The sequence below is a fragment of the Lepisma saccharinum genome, chromosome 21 (assembly GCF_977018435.1).
Source record: "Lepisma saccharinum chromosome 21, izLepSacc3.1, whole genome shotgun sequence".
Classification (NCBI taxonomy): Eukaryota; Metazoa; Arthropoda; class Insecta; order Zygentoma; family Lepismatidae; genus Lepisma; species Lepisma saccharinum.
Window position 1 is genome coordinate 30,273,314 of NC_139249.1, and position 24,193 is coordinate 30,297,506.

At 37.4% G+C, this 24,193-nt stretch overlaps 1 protein-coding gene across 1 annotated transcript; it reads right to left on the minus strand.

The window, feature by feature from the left end:
- Positions 1-502: 502 nt before the first annotated feature.
- Positions 503-18,116, minus strand: LOC146003902 (uncharacterized). Its single transcript, XM_083142378.1, has 7 exons — positions 17,665-18,116; positions 17,071-17,196; positions 13,724-13,843; positions 9,853-10,057; positions 9,057-9,264; positions 7,993-8,120; positions 503-3,816 (listed from the first exon to the last, which is right to left on the minus strand). Exons 1-7 carry the CDS (start codon positions 17,988-17,990, stop codon positions 583-585), a joined length of 4,347 nt encoding a protein of 1,448 aa, XP_082998504.1. The 5' UTR covers positions 17,991-18,116; the 3' UTR covers positions 503-582.
- Positions 18,117-24,193: the final 6,077 nt, after the last annotated feature.

Here is a 24,193-nt window from a genome sequence, read left to right on the forward strand (position 1 = left end):
TAAACAAGATACATGAAATAAAATAACTATGTACTGCCATGCAGATGCAAAGTTTAACTATGCTGTTGTTACTGGCATTGTGTACTTTTTACTTGGTTTATTTTTTATAATTAATTATGTATAAGAATATACAGTAACTGCGGTATCATTTTAAACCCACAAGATATAGCTTATCAAGTGAATCCAGTACCATCTTTAAAACTTGAACATTACTTCAGGTTAAAAAATTGAATAGCACACCCTGCACTTCTGAAGAATGCCACAACTCAGTAAAGAGCACAGTAATGTAGAGCATGCACATACAGAACTAAAGTACATTGTCTATTGTGCACTATGGTATTTACAAACAATTTGTATCAGTTCTAATAATCAGAAGATGGTGGCAAGCATGCAAAGATTTTTCTTTTAAAAGTTCTAATTTAACCTAATATTTCGTTCACATATTATCGCAGCAAGTATATCTTGTTTAACAAGATAATTCTAACAATTGCACTTATTTAGGAGAACCATGTTATGGCGAATGTGTACAATATCACTTGTACACAAAGAATAATTCCTCAGTCCCTTAACTGACTTAACTAGCTAAGATAAATCAGTATCACCACAATCCTGTAGAGCTTCCATAGTCTTTACTAATTCATTTTCCATCATTTGCTCATCTAGTATGTCGTTGAGGTTTCTCCTGGCTGTGTAGTTACATTGGGTGGGTTCACTTACTATGTTTATTGCATTTAGAGTCAACTGGCTGGAAGGATTAACTTGGAAATTGCTGTCCGTAAAATGCGCTAGAGTAACAGGAGTTGATGGGTAAGAACGAGAAACATTATCAGAGAAAGGGGTACTACTGTCCAAGGTATTACCTCCACACATACTTGGTATAGGGGTATTAGGGTACGACCTAGATGACTTTCGTTGACTGATGGACATATTCGGAGTGGCCATACTTTCCACGGTGTCTGCATCAAGACCAGGCTGCTGATTAGGAAGAAATACATCATTCAGCAACTGATTGATGTTTTCCGGCATGAGCGGAACGGTCGAATCCAGATTGCAATCCAAGCTGCTTAATGGAATTGCATCACCCGTACCTGCATCCAGCAAGCCATCGTTGCTTCCAAAATCTGCATATTCACTGGGAACTGGAGTTTGAGCTACGGAACTGCTTGCAGAGTCTATTGTGCTGGAACTGAAGGTAAATGGCCGATTTATCACTGGTGTTGTTGGATGAGACCTTGAATAGCTGCTGCTGCCTGCTGTCCGTAGGTTAGTTGGGTAGGGTGCATGCATGTTCTGTATCATTTGATGCAGAGGGACCGATTGAGAACGGTACAATGGACCTGGTTCCAAAGATGGTGTTCCATCCTGTAACAATTTACTTACCTCTTGAGACAGTGGGTCCAAATGTTGAGAGCTGATGGGAATTATGTTTGTCATCCTCTGATGGCCTGTCATCACAGTTCCAGCTGAAATGTGCCTTTGGCGGGTCGAGTCCCCGTATCCAAAGTGCTGGTACGGATTGTGTTTCATCCGCAGAATGCCTGAGAGAACACCTCCATGTTCAGCTTCGAGAACCCCAGGACCCAAAGTGGGATCCGAAGTTGGGTGAACCATCGGGGAGTGTGGTGCTGAATTTGGTGACATGGGCGGCATGCTGTTGGCTGAACTATGACGTGACCGCATGGAACCGATTCCCAGGTTATTTTCAGACATAACAAAAGATGCTTGCTGTTGAATAGCTGGGAAAGGCAAAACTGTCTGGGAGTCAGTCATATCAAGATGATTACTCAAAGGAGAAAAGGGATTACCATAATTGGTGCCAGATCTGCAAGAATTGGCACCCGAGGAATGCCTGGAACGAACACCAGATTGGTAAACACTTGAGACCGAACGACCGTTCTGATTGCTTGATCCTTGCCTTGACCGTGCAAAGGGCACAGGAGTGCTTTGAGGGGAAACAAAAGGAGTACCATTTTCAGATACATGGTTAATATTTGAGTTAGTTCTTTGCACCCCGATGTGCATTTGTCCTGAATTGTGGCGAGATCGAGGCACAGGAGTGTTTCGTGGTGACACAAATGGACTAACATTAGCACTCGAGACAGAACCACGTTGCATGGATGATGGTTGTCCAGGGGAATGTGGTGTGTGTCCACTCTCAGGTATGGGTGTATAACCAGGTGAAATAGGTTGAAAACTGAAGTTCCTTCGATAAGTATTCGGACTTGGTGGAACTGACATGGGGTGAGCTATATTTGGTAGATCATGGTGTTCAGTTACGGATGTTTCAAAACTTACCCTGCGACGAGACCCCAATGATGCATTGTGGACATTTAGGCCTGCTGAACTCAATGTCGCAGACTTACCTTCACCAGGATGGCGTAATCTCATCAACCTAAGTGCTTCATTAACGTGCACATTTTCAGACATGTCACTGCCTGGTTCCGAAGAGGATGATGACATCACCACCCCTCCGACACTACTTAATAAGGATGTGCTTGAAGTATTCCTGGTAGAGCTACTTCCACTTGTAACTAGATTTTCCGCGAGCAACCTTCGCAACTGGTCAAAGTCGGGAGCAGGATTCTCTTGAACATCCACGTCTTCTCCCGTATTTTGGTTGAAGTACTGCATCAGTTCCTCTTCCTGTTCTTGCGAATTGCCCCCCTGCAGGTAATCGTCAAAGGCATCCTTCTCCAGACATGGAATGCTCACTTCACTAGTCGATGACGTGGACACTAAGCCATCAAAGTTTTGCAACTTTTTCTTACTATCCTTTGGTTGGCTGACAGGCATCGTAAGTTCCTTACCTAAATCTGTACCAACAGGGAATATATCACACTGTGCTACACCGGAATTGTCAAACCACTCCACGACCGAACTTTCACCATTAACTTTTTCTTCGGCAAATCCTGACTGACCATCAGCAGCCTTTGTGCTACTTGAGTGATCACCTTTGAGTGAAGACTGGTTTTCAAAAATTGGCTTAGGCTGTATAGGCTTGTACTTCTGCCTTGGTTTCGTAGGAGCAATGGGTGGGATTATTATTATATTGCCTATTTGCTTGCAAGAACTCTTACTATTGGCTAAGCGAGGAATAGGCATCTTTGAATTTGGAATAGGGCCATTTGTACTGGATGAATTGTTTGCACTTTTCAAATTTGTTGGGGGAGTGGCTACTTTTTGTGAATTCACTTCCTTTACTGGCGAAAATGTAAATTTTGATGACTGTTCATCACAGTTTGAAGTAGGGAGCACAAGATCACTTCTCGCAGTCTTTGAACTTTCATCTGCACTTTCCACTTGAGAGAAGACACCAATCTGTAACGAGTCTTGGTTTTTCCTCTGCAACACATTGCTCATAGAAGAAAAGTCGGCACACTCTTGTACCTCACCGCTTGCATTGCCAGCTTTCAAACTGTGTGAACTTTTCACTTCCAATTCATTTGGCACTAATCTGTCAGTACCGTCAATTAGTTTATTCAAAAAAACATCATCATTATGGTTATTCACAAATGTTTGTTCCTTGGAATTTAGGCACAATTTACCACCATTACAATGGTTTAGAAAGTTCCTCTCATTGTAACTAGTAGCCCCTGACAGATCTTCCAAAGGTTTCTCTGTCTCAAATGGCAACAACGTGGCATTATCACAGATGCGTGTTTGGACAGTTGAAGAGTTGCCAGTTCCCTGAGTACTATTTTCCTTTATCTGGGTCCCATTTTGAATCAACCTCTTCTCCCCTGAACAACTTAGTTTTGCCTTCTTGCTGCCCTTTGGCCTTTCCATGCATCCTTTGCTCAAAGCAGACTGCTGATCCTGAAATGAACCAAGAATAACTTACTGCAAATGTACAGAAATGACAGAAATAATCATGTACATGTACAGTGTGTCCTAAAAATGTAAACACACATTTATAGTACACTTTTCCACTAAATTTGCATTCTTTGTGAGATGCAACTTACTTTAAATAATGGCTGAAACAAGCATTTGAGGAAAATAAATTAATGAGGCTGTTCCATATCAAACTTCCCGGTGTCCCTAAGCTTTGGAGAGCAGTAGGATGGCTATTCAAACATTATTTCCAACAAAAGGGTAAGAATCTCTCATGTAAATCGATAATAAAAAATGTGTTTAGTAAACACATTAGTGTTTAGTAAACCATAAGTTTCCGAAAATTACATTCTCCTGAGCCTAAGAATTAATATATTAAAGCACAATGGCAGGGTAGCTCGAACGGGCTAAATATCATGTTTATGCACAAAGAGCACTAAACTTGACATCACTTGGGTGATCCCTAGCTGCCATAGGTCAATAATACAGAAAATTAGATTCTACACTAAGTTTTATGTTCTTTCTGGTTGCGAGTAGGAATTTGAGAAACTCTCCAAATTATAAATAAAAAATGTATTAAGTGTGTATGAGAATGATATTTATTGTTATACACTATTCCCTATCCGATAACTTAATATTAATATATGATTTCCTTGTATTAAGCAGACATTTTTCCCTTTGCATTTCAGTCTTTCTTTTGTTTCTTTGTTATAACACTTTTAAAATTATAATTCCTGTAAATAAAGTCGTAGAGGTTGTGACACATGAAACAGAAGATAAAATATTTTTTGTAATAACTATTCTTCTCGATAAATGTGCATATATAAAACAGGACCTAACCATGTGAAAAAGTATGACACCTTAAAAAAAGACAGTTATTAATAACAAGTAAAAACTATAAAAGTACAGTGGCATGGAGTAATTATGTATTATTCTTTACCTGATTCACAACAGAGCACTTAAACTTTGAAAATTGAAAGTGACGTAAACAAATGTGCTGCAAATTTTAAGGCTTTTCGAGTTCCAATATCTTTTGTGATGTTGACGATCATCTGTTTTTTAAAATCTTACTTTTACAGCACTGATTATTCATCTATCATGTTCAGACATAATTTCTGAGGTTAAGGTTAAATCAAACTTGCAATTTAATATAATTGCAGCACATTCAGCATCAAATTCCCCATGTATTTCAATGGGAGAATAATTGCCCATCAAAAGAGTGGGGGGACAACAGGGATGCTGCCACCTACAATACCTTTCGTTGAGCAGACCCATTCTAAAGTGATACCATAATTATTTCTTTTGTAGTTTATGTATAGAGATAGGTTTGGAAGTTAGCAAAGAAAAAACTAAATATATGCTTACAGGCCAAAATCAAGTGTTAGGTAATAATCAAAATCTAATTATTGATAACTCGTTTCAACCAGTTTCCAAATTCAAGTACTTAGGAGTAATACTAACAATGAAAATGATGATGAAATAAAAAACAGGCTTAATTCAGGAAATGCATCTTACTTTTCTCTCGTATAATATCTAAGAAACAAAAAAACAAAATATACAAAACCGTAATTTTGCCTGAAGTATGAGGCGCATCCAGAAAGTAAGTTCCGAAAGTGCCCCAAGATGGCACGAGTGGTCAGAGCGGGATGCGCTTGTGCAGGAGTGGAGGAGAAACACGTAGCCATAACCTGGCACGAGCGCAGTTGTGTGAAGTCAATGGTGATAGAACTGTGGTACAAGAAACATGGCTGCACGGTAATCAGGTTTTTCCATGCTAAGAAGTTGTCAGCGGCAGAGATCCACCGGCAGTTGTGTGAAGTGTATAGACAGAATGTCATGAGTGCAGGAATGGTCTTAAGATGGTGCAGCAAATCACAGTAGGCTGCATCAATGTGCACGACGAACACCGTAGTGGCCGACCGCCCATGGTGATGCCTGAATTGGTGGAAAATGTCCAGCTAGCAATGCTGCAGAACCGGCAGTTCACAATGTCCGAACTTTCATGTCAGTTTCCGCAGATCTTCCATTCCCTGCTGTATGAGATCGTCATCCAGCGACTGCAGTTTCGCAAGTTCTATGCACGATGGTTCCAGTCCTTGGCGGCAGAATTCTTTGACACAGGCATACAAAAGCTGGTGCCGTGTTATGACAAATACCTCAACAAGGATGATGAATATGTTGAAAAGTAGGTTATGTATCACTAACTCCACAGTAATAAATTCATTGTCTTCTGATGTTCGTCTTTCATTTTACAGTCCATCGGTACTTACTTTCTGGATGCACCTCGTATTATATGAATGCGAAACTTGGTCCCTTACATTGAAAGAGGAACAGAAATTTAGATTATTTGAAAATAAAATCCTTAGAAAAATTTTTGGACCTAAAAGGGAAGAGGACACAGGTGAGTGGAGAACGTTACATAATTTAGAACTACATAATTTTTATTCATGTCCAGATATTATTAGAATGACTAAATCAAGAACACTTAGGTGGGCAGGCCATGTGGCACGAATGGGCGAAGAAAAAAGAGTTTACAAGATTCTTGTTGGGAAACCATTTGGTAAGAGACCAGTAGGAAGGCCGAGACAAAGATGGAGAGATAAGTTGAGATGAACCTAAAGGAAATCGGTAGGGGTGGATGGAAGGCCTGTGATGCTGCAGACAAACCTTCAGGTTTTAGAAGGCTAGAGAGTTAGTTAGTTGTTTATGGCTGTAACAAGCATATAAACACAATTTTTGTTGTAAACTTTCGAGAGAATTTAATTTTTTATCCCTAAATTATTATCATTTTAATACAGTGGAACTTCGATTTTATGTTTCTCAGGGGACCAAGCTGAAAGAACTTAAAATGTGCGAAAATGTAACCGAGGAAAATTTTATAACATTTAACTATGTTTGGACCATCAAGATTGAATGTATAATGCAAGAAATGTAAAACTAGGGAATGTAAAATAGGGGTTCCACTGTACACACTACTTGTCATTATGAATAAGTTTTATTGAAAAAATGTGCCATAAGGACTTATTTACCCTCTTTGAAACATTTTCATCCCACCGAGAAACTATATGGACAATATTCCATTACATGACCCTACACATATTTTTACTCCACTGAAAAACATTCTGCACCTACATGACCTATGATAGGACTCGCATGGGGTAATTTTTTACCATTAAATTATTTTCATTGTAGGACACACTATTTGTCAATATGAATAAGTTCTATTGAAAAATATGCACTAACTACTTATTTGGAAGTATTCATCTTCTCTCCTCTGACGAAGATGTATCTCCGCCAACAATGTCATTGTCTGAATCTTCAAGAGAGCCTCAATTTCATGATGAATCAATCTACTTCCTCTGTTCATTTTAACTTTCAACAATGCAAGAATAAACCAAAACTACAATTACTGGTACAATGGAATCTTGATAACTCGAACCTCAATATCTCGAATTCTTTGATAAGTTGAATTTTTTGTAATCCCCTTGAATTGTCCTAAACACTCAATACTAATTTTACCTCAACAATTAAAATAAAATCTTGATAAGATGAACTTTTGTAGTTTATGGGATGCCCTTCGAGCTCAATAACTCGAAGGTAGACTATAAAACACATTCCCCCCCCCCCCCTTCAAGTTCGAGTTATCAAGGTATCACTGTAGTAGACAGGCATGCACGGGGTAAACACTTTCCATATATAGCAACAATGCAATCAAATAACTGTTATTGCTGAACTAATTGTTGGAGGGAGATGAATCACAGCAAGACAATCAATCATGCTAGCAGAGGTTACATTTTGTGAACTTGTATTTGAATGTAAGAAAAAATGTTATGCCACAGAAGATACGCAGGTAAGACAGTAAGTTGGTCACAAACATTTATTTCAAAAATACTAAGTGAGATACGGACTTGAAAACAGTTTTTACTTTGCAACATAATCTCCACCATCATTGATACACTTATCCAACTGCTTTAACAGCCCCCAAACCCTGCTGCATAAAGTCTTTGGGCCGCTGTCCCAGCCACAGTCGCACCTCACATTCAACATCTTTATCAATTGCCTTTCCTAATTAGCATTAGAATAAGTAAAGTACACAATGGATAATTAGCATTTACACTTGTGTGTTAATGCATGTACAAATTGTAGAACTAAATTATTTACCTGAAGCTTTCTCTTTTGTTCCCTGATAATTTCCCGCTCTTGAAGTTTTCGCTGTAGCTGAAGCTGTGTTTCCCTGTGCTTTCCACCATGGCCAGATAGGTTCGGGGGAAGCAGGAGTGGGGAAGTACCTGCAAATAATAACATTAATAATAATTCTTATACTCCAGCAGGCTAATGGGGACTGGACCTACAGTTTAAAGTGAGATCAAAGGAAGTTTATTTTTTCATTTAAAACAACATCCTCTTCTACTTGATAAATGATAGGCTTGTAGCCCAATCTGTACTGGAAAAAAAGCTAACTCTAGCATTTGTAGTTACAGAGTTATAATTTTTTATTTAAAACCCTGTGTAATCTTAAACTTCCTGCTGAAAAAGTGTTCGGTGTTGAGGCCTTATCGCATAAAACTGGCCTTATAAGGGTTAAATCACATCAATTTCCTGCACCTTAGGCTAATCATAACAATAAAATGAATAAGAAAAAATCGATGGAAATTCATAAATAGAACGTCAATACAAAAAACACGGATTAAAAGAAACCAAATTTATCAAAAGTGCAAAAGGACCAATTGAACTCAATGTAAAAAAGTCATTTGCTATCTTAAAAACAACAGACAATCTAAATGAACATGCAAGACCATTAGATAAAGGATGGCAATTATTATTAGAAAAAAACTACTAACTACAATGCAGTGTTTCTGTGTGGAATCCAGACAATCACATCACAATAAACAAATCACCAACAGGAAGTGCAGCCATCTTTACTTCCTGTCAGCCAGGCAGCCATATTGGATAGGACAGTCAGTTCCCAGCCAGACATGGAGTAGGAAGGAGTGAAAGTACAGTTTTTTTTATGGTCTATTTATCTTTTTAACCTTAACTTACCTTCCCATATCTTAAATCTTGACTATTCTTGTCCCATCTCCTGAGGAAGCCACATGATGTGGTGAAATCTAGAGAACAAAGTAAGCACATGCCAAAATGGGTCTTTATTGCTTAGTGAAATGATGGCATGCTGTGTAAGTTATGCATTATGTAAAGTTTTAGTTCTAAATTCCCAGTCTTACCTTTTCCAATGGGTTTTTTGGGCACCGATGACACAAGTGTGAAAGCTGCTACTGATCGACTATCGACACACAACTTCTCTACCAAATAGCAAGCGAGATCCTTCAGAGACTCAAACTTTATATTAAGCAATTTCTCTGCCCATTCAATGATTAGACAGGCAGCAGCAGAGCGAATCTCCTCTTCGCCTTCGGATGCTCGAATTGGAGTCTGAAACAGAGATTACAACGCTTGTTAACAAATAGCTTATTGTCAGTTATTGTTGATCACAAATTGAAACCAAGATTGTGGCAACCAATAACTTCACAGCAACCCTTGAACCTAGTATAGTCCACATTGAAGGAGTACAATACCTAACTCCAGCAAATTAATAATGTAATTTAAATCACACTAGTTTCATTTATAGTGTGGTTAGGGGGTGGGGAATGTACTCTTCACTATTTGCTCTTCTGAAGCCCCTATGGCAAAGCCCTGAAAAAAATTTCCTGATATTTTTTTCCTGTTTTCTAGGTATGTAACCATCCTGCTGAAAATACATTAAACTTACATATATAGTAATTACACACAAATATAGATAAGAGCACATCTAACTTACCAATGGAAATCTAACTTCACCTTATTGTAACTAATATAGCTAAAATATTGGGATGAAATTGTTCATGTCTTAAGCTGTTATTCTAAAAACAAAAATAGAGAAATGGTCATTGTGAAAGGAACAGAAAAGCTTTGGATGCCATTTGAATTCTGGCAGCATAATACGTGTCAATATTAATAAGAATAATAAAAACACTGGATCACCTCTGAATTTTGTTTTCCATCATCCCCTATATCTGGCAGTAGTGGAGGTTCAAGCTTCATCTTTTTACGAAGGCCAGCATAGCAGTACCTGGAATTCCCCCTGGTTCCCAAACGTCTTGGGCGAACTTTTGGAAACACCTGCTTCATTACCTTTCCAAAATCAGCCGTGGACAAGGGCTTCATGGTGTTATTATCGCAGTAAGCTCTGAAATATTAATGTTAATGCTCTCAAAATACATATTTGGTATGCAAACTAATTTTGCTTACACAAATAAATAAAACTTCAGTTATGGCGCTAAGCGCACAAGGGCCTCCCCGATGGTGCAGTGGTAGTGTCGTCACCTTGTAATCGAGGGGTCCTGGGTTCGATACCCGGTGGAGGCACATAGTGGTTCGGATTCCACTTTAAACTGTAGGTCCAGTCCCGATTAGCCTTACTGTGCACAAATTGGACTTAAAACATCAAACCAAACCAAACTAAGTGCACAACTACTCAACAATTTGTTTATGCAGATATAGATTTGTTAAAGTCGAACCAAATTCAGGTTGTTGGAAACAACTCCATACATTATACAAGATGAGCCTAAAAGAAATAGATTATAAATGCTATATAAATCAAAAACTGTTTGTTTTATCAGGAAGCATTTAGTACTGTTTTATGGAGAAAATCTTCAAGCTTACAACCTCCACTTTTTGTAACATCAGCATCACATGAGCACCCTTGATGTCAGTCTAGCAATATGGCTGACAGCCAGGTAGAAAAGGTGTTCTGTGTACATTAATTTCCAAAAACAAATTCTGTTACTGTCGTACAGTATGAACACGGTATGGCAAACAAGGCAGTCCATCTACAATTGGAGCAAGAAATTTTGAAGAAACCGGTTGTCTGTGGAAGGAAAAAAATTGTGATTGGGGAGAACTGGACTATCACATTGATATCTGTAGTGTTACAAAAGGGTAACACATAAAGAAAACTAACCAGTGCTGCCATCTGTACACATACAACCACTTATCTCTTGCAGAATCAAATTCAAGTCCCTTTTACACATTGCACAGGTTTGTTCTTTGTGGAAAAATACCATGACCCAGGTTCAGTTATATTGTCTTTCCTAGTCACTTCTTTCTTCTCATTTGTATACATACACAATCTTCTATGGAGAAGAAAACTCTCACTCAACACAAACAATCCTTACATATGACAAGTTGAATTGCTACGGTATATCTGAAGGTTGTCTTGTTCATGTACGTAATACTTTTAAAAGCCAAAAACATATACCTAGGGAGACAAATTTATGGTAAATAAAAACTGAGGAGAGCGGTACATAAAATGTTAGATCAGCGGTATATACCAGCAGTGAAAAAAATAAAATTGGCACACGCTTTTTCATTATGACAGGAAACAACATACAAAAGAGCTATAAATTGATAAACTACTTCATTTTTATATACTGTACACATGCACAAGTACTTAGCTGTCCAACCAAAAAGAAAACATCAACACAAAATCACCTCATTTCTAAATTGCATATCTCAAGTGATTTATTCATTGTATGTATTTAAAGAATATCCATGCTGTCCAACAAACAAAATAATCACTACTGCACATACACAAACACATGTTGAAAATCACATGATGATAAACAAAATTCATTCATGACTGAACACAAATGACACCATTGTTTCCCTTGATGTGCGGGAACAGACTAATCTTATCGCTGCTACAGCTAGCAAGTTCAATGAAACTGGAAGTTGAGTAGACATTCGGGGGAAGAAAGGAATGCAGCTTGACAGGGAGCGAAGTTTTCGAACTGAGATTATGTGCATGGGAAATCCCAATTTGCAGCATCTTCCTGATGTGATCGAAGATAAAACGTTCTTCAGCTGCAAGTGGTAGGAAACTTTAGGCAAACGTGTCGTTACAAATTGACAGTTTGCACGCACAACCTCAATTGCCGGTATTTGCATGTTTTCTATTTAATTTGATGATATTTCATGGTTATTTCGTGAATAAAACTCATGCATATTTCATCACTGGGGGTGTAGTTACGTGCAGAATGTTCAAAATTGCATCTTTTTTTCACTTTTCACGCATCGCGAAAATTCAATATCCCTACATATACAAAACATCTAAAATTTAAGAGGGCAACAACTTCCATGAATTTACTCTTCAATATGAAAATTCACCACAATTACCATAAACTGACAGATTCATGTTCTACAAATACCAAATATTAACTCCTTATCATTAGAGCCACATATTTATGGAGAGTAAAATATCAAAATTTCAGTACAACACTGGGCACTTTTTGGGATCAGTGTTGAAATAGTAAATACAACCCTAAATTTGATTTAAAATTCCATTTACACAAAATAAAGATTACCCTTCTGATAACACAATTATGTAGTTATCAGAGTATTAAGTTTATTCCAGTATAAAGGAGTCAATTTTTGGTTCTCAAATATTTACAGCATAATTAACCAATTTTCCAGGTTTTGCATAACTCACAGGAAAATTCAGACTTCAGAAAGTGTCAAGTCGGTAAGTAAACTCTAGTGTTCATGAGTCTATTTTGCATTAGTAACACTTATTGACTGTGATCTTCATCAGTAATGAACACCATTTACAGACATGGATCACTGGAGAGGAGCTCAACATGCTGTAGCTGTGAGTGCATTTTACAAAAATGGTGACACTGTTGCCGCAGCAAGACAAGAACATCGTTGTTATTTTAATCTTGGGAGACCTGATCTTATTCCATCGGCCACGGGATGTGCATTGAAACAGACATAGGCGTAGCTACGGGGAGTGCCGGGTGTGCCTCGTCACACCCTACTGGGCTGCTTTATCAAAGAGAATTAAAGACAGATATTTCAATAAGAGCGGCAGTTTGTAAGAAGTTGAAAACGTCATTCCTTGGTACAAATGTGTGCATTATCGCTGATGAAACGGGTGTCTATAGATTTTCGATTTTTTGATGTCATTGGAGAAAGAAGATATTTACTGCATTCTACTCTGTACTGCAGCGCCTTTCTTCTATACATGTCACAAGCTGCACGTGTGAGAGAGCTTTCTCCAAGCTTACCCAAGTTAAAACTAAATTAAGAGCAACTCAGAAGCAGGATAGATTGGAAGCCTTGCTCTTGGAACAGGAAAAAGCTTAGTCCATTGATGTAAATGAAGTTATTGATGAGTTTAAGAACATTGTACCTTTTGACAGACGTCTCTTGTTATAGATGACTTGTATTTTCATGTATTTGTTTGTAACATTTATGAACATTTTGTGTGTGTAATTTCTATGCAATTTGATTTCTTTTCTATTACATATATTCAGAAATTTCCAACACTGTCATTTAGTGAATTTATATTCCTTTACGAACATCAGTGCAGTTAAAGAGCCAAGTGATTGTGTTGCAAAATATGCTATTAAAAAGGTACAAGACCTCATTTTTTCTTTGTGCACACCCAAATATAAAGTTCTAGCTACGCCTATGGAAGCAGAAAGGTTTCAGATGTTGGAATGTGCCATTAATGATTTCCATCGCAGATTGTCCAAGTGTTAACGACAAAATGGTGGTCACCCATGGGACGAAATTTTCAAAATATGAACATGACTGCATATTTTGCAAATGGCAATGTTTAAGGATGAAGTTGATGTGTTTGTATTTTTTTTTTTTTTTTTAAAAAAAAAAAACATTTTTATGCCACGCTCTTTGTGTGTTTAACCAATCAGAGTCTTTCAATACTGGAGCAAAGGCGGAATATAACCCTCCCGCCTTTTCTCCTGCAAACCTAGGCATGCCACCCACATACACTTTTACTTCTAAAAACCCACATACACTTTTACTTCTAAAACAAATTTATTTTACTTACAAGTATTCATCATAAACGTCCTGCTTTGGTAATGACACATCAGAATCTTCTTCCAAGTGGGTTTTAATCCATGTAATGGTCTGTTGGATTTCAAATCGGTTCCCAAGGGGATTTATAGGCCTGAAAAATATTAATTCTCTGAACTTTCGGAACAACAGTTCTTTATTAGCATGCAATATAAATTGTACAGTTTCCATTGTCTAGTTCTTGTACTTTACCTATTGTAACACTACGTTTTGCGAGAGTACCTTTTGTCATAGATTCAATCCACTGGTCCACTTTAACCTATAGGTCCAATCTCAATTAGCCTTTCTGTGCATAAAGTGCACTTAAAACACCAAATCAATCAATCAAAAACACCACTGGTAAAAAAAAAATTGAACATAGAGCTAGAGTAGATAAAGTAGAAACACCATACAATGGAAAATGTCAAATTAACATTATGTATTGGAATATATTCACAAACCATAAGCATGTGAGGCAGCAAGTACAGAAACAAGTACTATGTGTCAAACTAAATGCACTGTGGCTGTGGTAAAATCTAGAACTAACAACCAGGAATATGAAATTGTTTGGAACAACTAACACCAATCCTTGGCATTTACAATACAATAGATCTGCCACATTAGAGTAGATGGACGAGAAAAACAGTTGAGTTTTGAGTTACAGACCTAAACCTTTTAAAATAAATTATACTGCAGGACACAAGTAGCCAAGGTGCTGTCGCCATGTAGGGCTGATACTGACTCTCTCAGAGTACAATATTTTGTACCTTCATACCCTATACTTGATACTTTTTTTTAAATATATCAAATGACAGAAAGGAACAAGTGAAAAACTTAACAAATGAATAAAACATTTAAAATACTGAGTACAATAATAAACACACCACACACCAATGAAATGTATCTCACTTGTCAAAACTGTCATAACAGGAAGGACTATCCTCTGTCAATCATACATTCCTCTCAATGCTTCAACGTGTCAAACACGTATCTGCCAGACCTCTAGCATCATTTTGTGAACTGCCTCATGTAGCAATTTCTCAACATCTGCTATTTTAAAGTTTCGATGTGATAAGCTACCTCCCCTCCCACCTGTGATCAGTTCTATTGCATTGTAATGAGTGTGGCATAGGGGTAAACGAATGACCTTCTGACCCATTTCATTTGCTGTTTTGTCAATTTCATATATTATTGGTGCATTCTTTATTTGTCATATTTAACAACTCATCACTGGTTTCATCCTCGGAAAACGTAACATTCGCCTACCCCAAGCACCGATCGGCAGTTCGCAGTCATCAGCTTTGAACGTTCTTTTGTTTTTATAGAGTATTGCACGGTTTTAGTATGTGTATTTTACATTCTTTTTTTAGAAAATGTCTTCCCTATACCATTTTAACCTAAATCCTCAACCATCACTTTCTCGACGAGGCACCATGTCAGGGGTCTGAAAACATCGTTTAAACCTGAAGGAGGAGGTAGTATAACCTTCGAAACGTAGTTTGAATAATCTCATGCTCACACACGTAAGTTACTGATTTTTAATCTTTTAACCTTTAGTTTGTATTTAATTGTGAGCAATCAGCACATTATCAGCATGTAACATTATGTTTCTTGGATATCTAACTCCATCCATGATGGTTGCGGTAAACGCGGTTTAAATTTCACGTAAGTAACTCCATCCAGTTTGAACATGGAACTCTGTTGCACGACCCAAATAATAACTCCACAATCATAAAAACTAAAAACATACCTACATTTTATCACTCATGTAATCTGGTTATATTTTTTTCTCTCTTGTAGTGTTTTCGTAGCATGTTAGTTGGTTTCATTTCCTTCTGCATTATCTGTGGACCTTTTAATGCTTTGAACACTCATCCTGCCCATGCCATAAGCATTTCCAGTCAGCTTTGGAACCTGTATGAAATTAATAGTACTTGCTCCTTCTGGATTATCAGTTCATGTTTGAAAAAAGCTGTACAAATGTGTGCACTTTGTCTGCTGAGCCCATGCCTGTTTCAGTCATTGCTGTGGTGTACAAGGAATAATTTCATTGTCATCAGCACTATTAGTGTCACTTTCAATTGCTATGCTCAGTGCTCTGAAAATCAGACACCAGGAAACCAAATACTAGCAATTGTGCATACTATAAGAAGTTGAGTATCACCGTATTTAAAACGTTGCAAAATCATGTGAGAAAGCAGGAAATTGGGGTTGTGGGACAAAGAGTAAGGAATTGTTACCAATTCTATGGAATCTTCAAAATTTTGTACATGCAAACTTAAAAAATGGCAATATTACAGCAAAAGATCACAAGTCGCCAGGCTGAAATTTATAGTCATCATGGCGACCTGGATGCTGGTGACCAGTTTTTATGATGTGAACTTTGTAACAGAAAGAATAATATTTGTAGCTGAATTTAGGGCCCAAGTTACTTTTGTTTTATAGCGATTTCATCATGCTATGAATGCAATTTAACATGGTTCAATTTGGATGTGCTTCTGTTAACACATACTGCAGAGTTTTAGCGAATACTTAAGATTTTGTTCAGTATATGCTTTTGTAGTTAGGTTAGGCAGATGAGGTTTGGTTCTCTTAGCATTAAAATAAAGTCCCTAAATGCATTCTACTAAGGTTCCGATTTACTTACTACATTAATTCCCACTAGTCTACAATACTTACAGTCTCTTGTCAATGTAAAATACATTACTCATGGTTTGGTGTTTTAAAGTCCACTAAGTGCACAGTAAGGCTAATTGGGACTGGACCTACAGTTTATACTGGGATCCGAACCACTATGTGCCTCCACCGGGTATTGAACCCACATTGCTCATGGGAAGCCCGCATGCTTACGTAAGGTAATTTTTACGTTGTTTTTTTTCAACATATATAACATTCTTTTTCGAAATCCAAACAGTGCTCATTACTTTAAGGAAGGTTCAAATTTCATGTGACAATGCTTGCCAAAATTCTACATTAATTAGTCTTCCAGCTAGGAGAATTTGAAAAAATCAAAAACAATCAGAACTGTTACCGAATTTAGTGAAGTCATTCAAAGTACATCACCTATTTCTCTTATCTATGTAGACTGTGCATCATAAATAATATTAATAACTGGAGTGACGTGCGAGGGTTATTTTTAAAGATCAATCATCCAAAGTAATACCACTCCCGTCTCACACAAGCATGCGGACAAATACACAATTAGTGCATCATGTATGTACCAGCTTACTTTTTTCTTTAAAAATAAAAAAGACTGACCAACAAAGGCAATGTAGACTTCTATCAAAACGAAAGTATAAATATTTTAAATCTTGACACACACATTAAATGTTAAAAACTTACTGCCGTAGGGGATCTACAGTCTCACTTCTTCCTGTAGGAAGTTTCAGGTACAGGAGCAACTTTTCTGCAGCTGATAGTTGATTGATCTGATCCAAAATTTGTGCAACAACAGTCTTGGATTCAGCACTGTAAAGAAAACAATTACACTGACAATAATTAATCTAATTGAAACAGCTTAAATACAAAATATAAGTAGTGCTAAAATTATGAGTGAAATACTAATTTCTCATTTTTCAACAACTATTCATGCTATCAATGGAAAACGCAGCAAAATCTAAAATCAAAACAGTTTCAAGTTCTCAAATAATTATCTAACAATCAACCTACCCTTACAGGGTAATTAATAAGAAATGCATTATTCAGTTTTCTGAATGATTTTTTAGTATGCTAACAAAACAAGGCCCAGCAAAATTTGAAGACTATAATCGGGAGATTTGAAGGGTTGGTTTATTTAAAACGACATTCCACAGGCGAAGAAAAGAATCTTAAAAATTAACAATTACTGATAAACAAGCGAGGCTTAAACAAGTAAACGGCATTTCTGAAAAAAGAAACCTTCATTACAAACACATTATACAAAACACCGCTACATACCTAGTTGCATCTTCCACAATCTGCTGTATCTTGTTGGTTTTGTTAGATAAGCAACCCGCTTCCAAATGACCTGGTAAACAATCGGACTCATCTGTTCCAGTAGGATCATTAAAACTGTCAGATATACTAACAATTCCATCGTTGTTTAATAAATCTTCGTTTCTTCTGTCACTTGGAGCATCTACATGATTGCTTTCGTTCAAGCCGTTGCTGTTGCATCTATCTTGTCCAGTATCGTTATCTACATTATTCTCTATCTCAGTTTTGATATTTCTACCTCCAAATGTACTTCCCACAACTCGTTCTTTGTTTTCTGAGCTCTCCATTTCTCCACATTGGACACAGGACTCAAATCTAAGACCCCACTCCAGCAAAACCACCCGACCATTTTGTCATTCTGATCAGCTGTGCAGCATTTGGTTGTGCCTTTCTGTCCAACTTGTTACTCCAATTCCAAGTCGTACTGTAAAGTATGCTGTAAAATTAATGGCTACCACGATTCTCGTTCTCCAATAGGATTGAAGCACACATTTAATGGACTAGCATAGCGTTTATCGAGTAGTTTCGTCATGTAGTAATAATTCAGTACTTTTCAATATTATGGACAAAATAAATGTTTAAAAATATTAAACAATATCTTGCTTACATAAACGTTATTGCATTTCACAGAATTATCAAGTTAATCGGCGTGGTCTAAACAATAAGTTATATAAATTTTGTCTTGGTATTCCCATTGCAACGAGGAGGGAAATGGAATTAACTTGTTTTTCAAATTAATAAAGCGTGATGCGCAATCATTTTCTGTCTATAACTTTCGAACCATGTATGAAGTCATTGAAGTGTATTCTGTAAAAGTGGATTACATAGCAAATATGACAAATTTGCTTCTAATAAAGAGTAGCGTGTTTTCTGTCCGTAAAAAAAAGAAACTAAAAAAACTACCCTATGGGTAGTATTTATGTATTTCTCCCCGCCTTTTTACAAGGTCTATCACAGATTTTTCAAGTCCACTACAAGCACAAATATTTCGCGTGAAGAAACTCCATGGCATCGCGAGTTCGAAACTTTGCTTTGCGTGGGTACTCACGTTATTCCCATGTCATCTTCGCAAGCGTACTAAAATAAAAATATTTAATCTCGGTTTTAGGTTAGCACACAAGTCCGGCAATGGGTAATTCGTAAGACCACTGTGTACTTCAAAAGTCACTTACAAGGTACCTTTATAAGGTAGGCCATTCCCGAGGTTCCGAGATTTTCTCCCATGATTCTGTGCGCGCTATGACGTCATTAAGAGGACAGAATGGAACTTACTTCGTTATCGTATACGGAAGCTTGAGATAAATAGGTCGATTATTTACTTATACACACTTTTTCTTGAATGCCGGTAGAATGAGAACAAATCAACCTGTTTGTGCTCTTGCAATAATAATAGAAGAAAATCGCCTGGAATAAAATTATCATCGCTTCCCAAAAAGTTGCTGTAGCAGGATTGATTCAATTTGTTCCTCCAAATTTCGGACTTACTCAGTGGTGCAACCACATGGGAGGGGAGGGGCATTGTCCCCCAACCTTCGACGGAAGTCAATTCTAGGAGGGGGGCAAACATTGATGGCCAAAGGAGAAATTGCCCCTTCTATTTCAAATTTTATACAAATAAAAATACATTTCGTAAAATGTTCTTGCTCGCTTTGCCTGCAGTGCCAGCTTTTCTCAGTCTCATCAAGTTCAGAGACGTAGCTAGGGGGCGTCGGGAATCGGCCATGGGCGCCAAATAATCTAATTTTAAAAAAAAATGTGAAAGAGAGAATGCCTTGCCGCCATGTGATATTATTTGTTCCTTATTAAGTCAATATTGTTTTAAATTGCAAAAATTGGATCAAAAAATTTTCATTCTCGCTTCGCTCGCAATATGATTGTTTTTTGTAATCTTATGTATTTAAATAATATGTTTTGTATATATGTAATGAAAAAACTTTGAATACGTACATAATTTAGTGTTAGCATCTTGCATATGTATTTTCTTATTTTATGTCGCTACATGTTGCATATGTGTAAAACATATGAAAGTTATACATGTTATATGTACAAAAAAATATCTTAGGCATGCATTTATCATTCATTTTCTGCCATTCAAAAATACTGTTTGTGTGCTTGTTTTCAATTATTAGCTAATGTAAAATTTCTGGTGTTGAAAAAATATTTCAAATCGTTTGTTCCAAATAAATGCTTTAGCACAGACATCTACCTCCCTTTTGCGAAATTTATGAGGATAATAACGTCTTTGATACTGCTACTACTACCACTAGAAATAATAATGCCATTATTAATGTTATTATTATTACTATTATTATTATTGGTACGTTTATCCTGGTACTTTCTCCCTCCAGATAAAAATTTGTGGTTGCGCCTCCGGCCTTATCTTCCACACTCGCCTTCCCTATCATCACGTATACAACTTTCAAAAACCTTTACACAATCGGAACTCAGTTTCTAAGTATTGCTTCATTGAATATTGAGTGCAAGATAAGATTTATTAGCTTTGAAGTTGAAACATCGTCCGCGAAAATAATACTTTGAACATCTCGTAGGTAGCGAACACTAATTAACAAATTGCACTGTGTTACTTTACTTTATGTGCGTTTGTTGAGAAATTGTGCTGAAAATAAAATGTACGACTTACAGGACAGATGTTTCTCCCCTGCACATCCTTTCAATCTTCTCGTCAATCAATGAGAAGAGCTGTCATGTAAATAATGACCAAAGAAGCTATTCAATCAGGCCCGTAGCCAGGAATTCTTTGGGGGGGGGGGCGAAGTCAATCCTAGAGGGGGCAAATTTTTAATATATTGTGTCGCATTGGCACATATTATGGTAGGGTACACAGAGACACTTGCCCCCCTCCTCCAAAAGCTATAAGTAACAGAAAACGGATAGTATCTTGAAACTGCAACGATCAAAAAAAAAAAAAAACTTTGAGCAACATCAAATAGCAATATTTCGATAATGACCTTTCCAGGTTGCCAAAGAATATAAAGTTTAACATAAATAGGCTAATAGGGACTGTACCTACTGGATATTGTAAATGATTGATTTGGTGTTTTAAGTCCACTTTATGCACACTAAGGCTAATTGGAACTGGACCTACAGTTTAAAGTGGGATCCGAACCATTATGTGCCTTCACCCTACTTGATATTTACAGGTCGATAATGTTAATTGATGACTAACAACAGCTTTGGGCCTCTCTGCAGAACTGATTAAGGGAGCCCTTTATAAATCATGCTTCATAATGATTCCCTCTAGTTTCCAGTATGCAAGATTTTTTACGCACAAAGGAATCTATCGAGAATCCAACAACACCATTTTGTTGTGTTGTACAAGCAAAATCGGATTAATTACATAATAATGGTTAGGATCTGCACTTTGATGAATTGTGGAAAAAAAATGTAATACTTTTTTTGACCTTGCTAAAACATTAAAACATGGGTACCTTAGTCCACCACGGACTCTTATTTCCTTGCATCACTACAGACAATGTTTGCCTACTGGTTACGTTAACCATTTTGCAAAATAGTGTGTGAATTGTATTATATTATAGTTGAAATACATGTTTCGACACCTGACAAAAAATAGGAATCCCTTGATTGACCAATGACTTCTTGGATTACAATGTCATCATTAATATTTGATATTAAGTTTCATAGAAAGAAATTGTTTTAATAGGGCGCAAATAATTTTACGGGGGCTCCCAGGTCCGACTCCCGCCGCCCCATATAGCTATGGCTCTGAACTTGGACTATAAGAATAGGAGAAATTGTAAGCGAAGCGAGCAAGATAATTTTACGAAATGTGTTTTTATTTGTAATAAAATTTTAAATCGAAGGGTGCAATTGCCCCTCTGTGCCCCTTGCAAGTACCCTTGGCCGTCTGGAAGAAAAATGTAAGGAACACGTCCTCCCCGATGGCGCAGTGGTAGCGTCATCGCCTTGAAATCAAGAGGTCCCCGGTTTGATACCCGGTGGAGGCACAAAGTGGTTCGGATCCCACTTTAAACTGTGGGTCCAGTCCCAATTAGCCTTACTGTTCATAAAGTAGACTTAAGAAACCAACTCAAACCAAACCTACCTGTATTATTAGTAAAACACATTTTATGTGTGTGTTGGATATGGTATGAGATTTAATTAGGAAAAGCGATGGATAATGTAATATTTATACAAAGTAAATTAATGTATTATGTTCTTACAACAAATATAACTATTACAGAATAGGAAGCCAGTGCCGAAATTAGCCGTAAGTTTTTTTTTTAATTCCTGGCAGTAGTAAATATTGTTACAAATAAAATCCAAAAATTTAGATCCTCAACTCAGGTGGATAAGAGATCAAATTATAATTCTCAGCTTCCATTTACCTCCGATTATTAGAAGTATAATTCGACCGAAAAGCAATCTCTGACTATTGGCTGATACATGCGACGTACCTAAAATACAGGAAAACGTAACAGCATAATCGTTCCATTATTTTTGTTTTTTATTTGTATTGCTTTTGTTTTATTTCAAGTATAATTTACCCTTTGGCTAATCGCAAAGATGGAAATGAATGGTGAGTAGATTAAATGGATGATCACAAATCCATGTGGATCACAAACAGTACAGAGTACTACACAGATTGTTGGCCCACATGCCAGAACCTAGTAAGCCCGCAAGAATGAAGTTCCTAGGATATATTACCTGGAAGAAATATTGCTATTTGAATGTTACCCGAAAAGACACCCTTTATACAATAGCCATTATCTAATTCATTCGCAGGCTCGGTAGCCGAGGACGTTAAGTGGTCGACTTTCGAGTTCGCCTCCGAAGTTCCCGGTTCAAATCCCAGCATGGGCATAGGCGTTCTCTGCGAGTCAGGCATGTATCCAGGAATTCCTTTCGTGGGGGACTAAACACCATATTTTTAAGGGGTATAGATAGAACCTCACAATTTTATGTTTAAGGCCAATGGTCGCAATTGGGTTCAAAACGGGAGTGGGGGTGCAAGAAAAGTTTACTTTCTCTTCCCAAGGGTTAGCATAAAGAGGTCATAGTGTGAAGGCAAAAAAATGAGGAGCAACTATCCCCAAAATCGTCGCCACTGTTCAAGGCTGCCAAATTATTCAGAACGTGAAATCGGAACATTTTTTACCACTCAACTCCTCTGTTTCCATGCATTAACATTGTGTGCCGGAACCATCTCAGTATGTGTGTTTGTCCATTTCTTATCATCAGACATCAAAACATCTATGACGTCTTCGAGTGTTTTTACGAAGCTGTTACACACGCACGGGATGGACAATCCACTCGACAACGCGAGACTCAAACTGTGTGCTGCGAACTGGACGCAGAAATTTCTCGAATATTTCTCTCTGATTCGAGCCTGAACACCACTACTGTGTCTTGTCCTCCCATGTTTAAATTTCTTATAAAAGCCGAAACTCACCAAATTGTTCATATTCAGACCTTAGCACTCACAAGTGTTCACAATTGTCTGTCACAACTTCCGCAGTCTTGTCATATATTGGCACAAAACAAAGTAAGTCTTCTCGAATACAGTTCGAAACAATTAATTATTCACAATGAAAACCCTTCCGATCCCAACACATCTAGTGTTTCTTCTCCCAATATGATTAAATGCTTACTCATTTATCTCCAGTGACGTGCCCAAGGGAGGGTTGGTGAGGTCATAACCCAATTTGACCAAGTATTCCTTAAAAAAATGAACGTCAAAGAGAAGAAAAGATGGCAAAATAAGGACTGGCCACCAAAAATTGTATGCATAACCCTCCTCTTCTAAAATTCTGGGAAAATTTGGTCCGGGCACAACTAACTCATCACTCAAAACTTTGATTTTCAGTTGATCTGTGCAGCTTACTTCTTTTTTAACTAACCGCTCCAATACCCGTTACTGCTTAAATATTCACTTTAGAGAGAGACCTTCGATGTCTTCGGCCCTCGACCTGAACTAGCACTACACTGAGGCTCCGGAAATTCCGCTGTCGTTAATATCTTCTGCTTTGGACCCGAACTGGAACTAGTAGTAGACTTCGTTACTTTATGGTATTTAGTCCTTTTCATTTTCAAATCACTAGATCTTATAAAGCCACCAATAGACTGTATGAACTATCACACTTACCTTTGAATACTCATTAACCGATTCTGTTGTACAGATCAACCTGGAAATTGAAGCCGCGTATTTTAACCTCATTATATTCTAGAACGTTCCACAGATAAAACGATTCGTTAATGTTGCCAGTAGTTCGACTCCTTCTCTTATTCAAGAACGTTCCCTCTTGTGCTTTCCAGAGATTAAAAAATTCAATGAATCGTCCTACGTGTGGCGCTACGTTTGCAGCTTCCAAATGCTGACAAGTCTTTGCATAGTGTTGTGACAACACCGAAAGCGCAAGAAAAGTTTTAATGCAATATTATCAACAACAGGCTTATAGAACATTCTCCGTGTTGCCTTGGTAAGTATTTCTCTCCTTATATATTATCGGCA